The sequence below is a fragment of the Fragaria vesca genome, linkage group LG5, assembly GCF_000184155.1.
Source record: "Fragaria vesca subsp. vesca linkage group LG5, FraVesHawaii_1.0, whole genome shotgun sequence".
In the NCBI taxonomy this organism is placed as follows: Eukaryota; Viridiplantae; Streptophyta; class Magnoliopsida; order Rosales; family Rosaceae; genus Fragaria; species Fragaria vesca.
Window position 1 is genome coordinate 22865821 of NC_020495.1, and position 4893 is coordinate 22870713.

Here is a 4893-nt window from a genome sequence, read left to right on the forward strand (position 1 = left end):
TGTTTCAACTTATGCATACACGTTTTGTTGTAATAATTTCAATGCAGCATTTACTTTGCTCCTTATCAAAGTTTTCACAGGGAGTAATGTCATTTTTTCCCTTACTGAAGTTTTTTTTTAGGAAAAGACAATTTCATTAATTTGTCAACGGCTAGAAGGCGCTTATATCAGTTTACCTACTTGGGACTAATCAATCATACCGGCACCAAGCACTAACAAAGAGACAGGTAGCGCTCATTACAAATGCGCTCAGTTAAGCCTATCACATCTAATTTCCAACTAAAACCTATCTAAATTCTATGTAGCGGTAATACCAGTCGCCTATGGACCTCGATTGATGTACAACAAAGTATTACCGGAACCTAAATAAAAAATAGTCTTCCATCAGATGTCTATGTAAGAAACAAGGAAATTAAGCTACCTCCTTGCCCTTAGTAGTAGGGCTAGCCTTTCCCCGATTGAATCTCGAGGCTATCATGGGAGACGGAGTAGATAATTTCTGGGCAAGCTTTGACTCGGGTCCACCAAAAGGCCTGCATAAAGGGGGAAGCTCAAAACCAGGCCCAAAAGCGCAGATCCAAGCCCGTATCCCTTTCCTCTTCCAGGCTAGCAACGCTGCCTTTGCCGGCCACCTTTTTTGAATCTCCGGCGGCCACAAAATCCAGTCATCCATTGGTCCAAACATCGGACCCAGCCGGAGTCGCATAGTCGCCGCCATACAGCCACCATGACCAATCGGCCCCATTGGACGGAAGAAGCAGTCCCGCCGGTAGCCAAAGCCATCGAAACTTGCCGTAGCAGCATCAGCAGAAACCATGGAGGTTGTGAGATAAGTAGGCGGGGTTGAAAGGTTGAAATCTGTAGAGAATTGACGCAAACCAGAGGTCGCGGCGCTAGGGTTTTGGGGGAAAGCTAGGTGAGCGAAAGCTCCTGGTCTCTCGGAGCCAAACCGAGACATTCTTTAGCTAGCTAGATCCTCAGCATATTATGTTGTTTTCCCTTACTGAAGTTGCATGGGGAATCAAATTATTTACTGGTAGCAAAAGTAGTAGTTTCGAGACTTCGTCTTCTTTAGATCCACAATTATGTGATTCCTCAGATGCAAGGAATTTTCAGGGCTGTGGGAGTGGGAATGATATGTTGGAGACCCAATGTTTTGCATATCTGGATGTCTGAGTAGGATCCTCATGTTAACGTTTTCTAAAGAAAGCCAAATTCATTTCATCCATAACCGGCCGCCTGGTCCGATCCCAACCGTCCGGCAAGCTATTCACTCGTACACAGCGGAATCCATTTCTTCGGGTCTGGTGCAGGTTTTCTCTTCTTTGCTGTAGCAGCAACTTTGGTAGTACTCTAGTACTCCTACTGCTCGTCTTCTTCTTCTTTGCCGAGCGTCGTCCGGTACTGGTCTCATGTGAAGCTACAATAGTACCAACTATTATTTCAGATTTCCTGGCACATACTGCATGCATCCATCCTACAAACACAACATAATTAATGTTGTAAGAGACATCTTGTTTACTTTGTCATTGTCAAAATTAAAACTTTTCGTGTATTTGACAAGACACATTGGGATTATAGGCCACTTACTTGGTAGCTGGTCGAGCTTACCTTTCAGTGATGGTAGATTCCTGTAGATTGGAAAACAAAAAATAGGACGCAGTTAGTTAATAGGTTCAAGCATCCGGCTGTTCAACGAACATAACTCAGTCGTGCAACGTTTTGATCAAAACAAAACAAAAACTTTCATCTTTGAAAAATGAAAAATTGGGTTCTTGTTAAATCAAAGATTCGATGATTGATATATATTATACCTCTTTAGTCGTCTGGTAAATCATAGATTCGATGATTGATTTAGCTGCTATAGAAATCTTCTTAGCTGCATCATCTTCCTCTTCGCCTTCATATCCGGCGTTTCCCAAAATATTGACTATCATAATTTATGTTGTGAAAAATAAAACTTAACAAAAGAATTTGTAATTGAGAAATGAAAACTTGAGTGCACAACACACTCGTCTTCAGTACCTTTTATAGGTCAGTAGATGATTCTAGATTGACGGCTTTCAAAGCAAAAACAATGGATTGTGCTGCTGTTTTGAAAAACAGTGGAAGATGACGTGGTTTGAGAAACCGTGTTCACACATGAGTTTCGATTAATTTTCTTCTTAAAATAAGAAACAAAAATTAAGACATTTCACGTCAGGGCCATACATAATTTAGAAACGTATTGTTTCCCAATTTTTGTGTGGTCCACTTTACTCATGTATTAATGGATGATTCTAGACCAGCAATTTTGAAAATAAAATGAATGAACCGTGCCGTAATTTCAATAAATTGTGAAAAATCACAGAACGGTTTTACAGTGAGTAAATCAAATTAAACCACGGCCTAAGCATGAGACCAGTAGCAAACCAGGGCTTCAACAAGGGAAGCATTGATGTGTATACATTTTCAAATGGCAAAACTACAGCTAGTGAGCAATAAGTGAGCAAATGGATCAACTTTTTTACATCAAATGCGTTTTAATTACCATTAAGAACAGTTGTCCCCATAGTAACTTTTTTCAAAAAGAAATAACAACAGATAAAACTATAATCTCACAATCTTTTTATTCCTGTGCAATTAGATTCAAACAAATCACTGATTTATTGGTTTTGAATTACATGATCTTGTCTTTCTTTTTTACTATTATTGTGTATGATTTTAGGGATCGATTTTGCAGTTTCAAGGTGAGCATAATTAAGGAGAGCTCGTAATTGAGATCCTCTCCTCACGTTAGAACTCTCTTTACCAAAAAATAAAAAACAAACTTCTGTTTCCATTGTCACTTCGATCTTCAGCAGCAACAGACATCATGCTCTTTGGCTTGTTTACAGTTAAATTAATCGATCATTGTGAAAGTGAAGCTAGGGGTTATAGTTTCATTATTTCCGCTTTGTGGATGTTGTGAACCACCTGGAGAAAAAACCTTGTTTCTTTTGCCCCTGAAAGGATATGAGTGAAGATTAGTAATTAAACAATACCACTAATTAGCTAGCTAGCTAGGATGTCTCTTGCGAACAAATCAAATTCTGATTACTACTTCACAAGTTCACAAAAATTAACTCATCTCTTTACGCACGTAGTCACCTTTAAGCTTTTGATTGCAGATTTTATTTTATTTTGCTGGTGGTGCCGCTGCCTTTCTTTCTCGTCTTCCTATCTTTCTTAGCTTGAAAACTTGTACAAAGTCCAAAAAAACTTGGAAAAATCCAGTTTCCAACGCAGTCGGGAGCTTGATCTGATTTCTTTGGTTTTCTTCGAACAGCTACAATCTAACTACTACAACTTTATTAGCTAGACAATGTAATACATGCATATCTAATCTGTCAACGGTCCAGACTCAAAGGTATAGGGGATGTGGTACCTTGGCAGGTTGTGGACTCTTGGCATGGTTTTGATTTTGGTAGAAGGGTTTCGATGCTGGTGCTGCTGATGATGATCTAGCAGATAGACGAAGACGTTGGGAGTACTGAAGCAGCTCCGCTCTCCGACTGATGTAGCCTTGGCCACCAGCACCATGCCTGTAATGAATAACCTCCCGCTTGATGGTGTGCTGAATATAAGGATGGCGATGTTGAGGGTGATGATGAGCTGATGAAGAAGGTCTTCTCTTCGGCCGCTCGACGTAAACGGTCAGCAACACCGGTTTACTTTTGGGGCAAGTTACCTGAAAATTATACATGCAAGTGATCGATGAATTACTTAGTAGCTACCAAGCAGTGAAGAGTTCTTGGGATTGATCATCAACTGAGCAAGCCTTTAAAGCGAAGAAAAATCATGCATCGAGCTGGAACGAAGAGCAAATCTCTGTGTTGAGTGTACGTTGTTACGTACCTTTTTGGTTGGCATTTTGATCGCGCGAGCAGGAGAAAATAATGAGAGGGTTTACTGGCGTTAATGGTTAAGAGGGTTTTATATGTAGCAGCAGCATGGTGGCGAAGATAGTGTGAGGCCAAAGTGAGAAGGCCAAAATGAATGGTCATTTCTTTGGTTGGAACGAAACCAGAGACTCATTGTTAATTTGGATATTATAAACACAAGGGTCCAATGCAAACCCCGGCCATGGCACAAGGAAATTTTGTCACTTCAACTATATACAACGACTTTTTCGATTTCCGTTTTTGTTTTTCCTTGGTTTAAACTTCATGGGAGTTGTTATTAGGTTACTTTCGGGCCATCTAGCATGGTTTGTTTATCGTTACTTATGCGGGCAGGTCATGTCTGTAATTATCATTTTTCCTTATTAATACTAAATACTTATCATTCTTGATAATAATAATAAAATAAAAAAAAGACAATAAGACCACGTGGAAAAGCAATATACCAACATTTTGATCATCAAAGATATTTGAATTTTATCACATAGTACTCCGGATAACCTAAACGACTAGTTCAATATAAAAGGAACCTATAGTAGTATATACCTTACTGTAAGGCTCTAATATTGTACATGTTTAGAAACATGATTTTGATGAATGTTTAAACACAGGATTAGAGTCTTAACGTCTAAGAAGTTTTTTTCGTAGGCTTAATCTTCATAGATCATAGTCATGTTTATCTTTTATTAGAAGAATCTTTTCTATTTTTCTGTAATTTCCATTATAAAAGACTCGGAGTAATATTTAAAATATGGAAACTTCGTTGCCTTAATTAATGCCATTGTTTTTGTCACCATAATAAGTCATCCATTACTAATAGATATATTGTTAGAAAATGGAGCTTAGATGCCTCTTAGTCATTTCTTTCTTTGTTCTTTTTTCAGGTTTTATTTTGCTTTCCTTTAGTTAGCTTGGTTTCTGTTGTTCTGTAGCTTCTTTGTCTTTGGTTTCGGTTGTGCTGGGCTTGCCCTCC

The 4893-nt window shown here is 38.8% G+C and overlaps 1 protein-coding gene across 2 annotated transcripts; it reads right to left on the reverse strand.

Moving 5' to 3' along the window:
• Positions 1–292: 292 nt before the first annotated feature.
• LOC101310518 lies at positions 293–1906 on the reverse strand. Of its 2 annotated transcripts, none has more exons than XM_004300279.1 (3): positions 1815–1906; positions 1591–1631; positions 293–1477 (listed from the first exon to the last, which is right to left on the reverse strand). In XM_004300279.1, the coding sequence occupies exon 3, from the start codon at positions 956–958 to the stop codon at positions 413–415; it is 546 nt and encodes a 181-aa protein (XP_004300327.1). In that variant the 5' UTR covers positions 959–1477; positions 1591–1631; positions 1815–1906; the 3' UTR covers positions 293–412. The 2 variants fall into 2 exon arrangements, with proteins under 2 accessions (XP_004300327.1, XP_004300328.1); XM_004300280.1 differs by having other exon boundaries at positions 1612–1631; positions 1815–1845.
• Positions 1907–4893: the final 2987 nt, after the last annotated feature.

Coding starts and splice junctions, on each gene's coding strand:
- LOC101310518 (XM_004300279.1), bottom strand. CDS start 958: ATGTCTCGGTTTGGCTCCGAGAGACCAGGAGCTTTCGCTCACCTAGCT.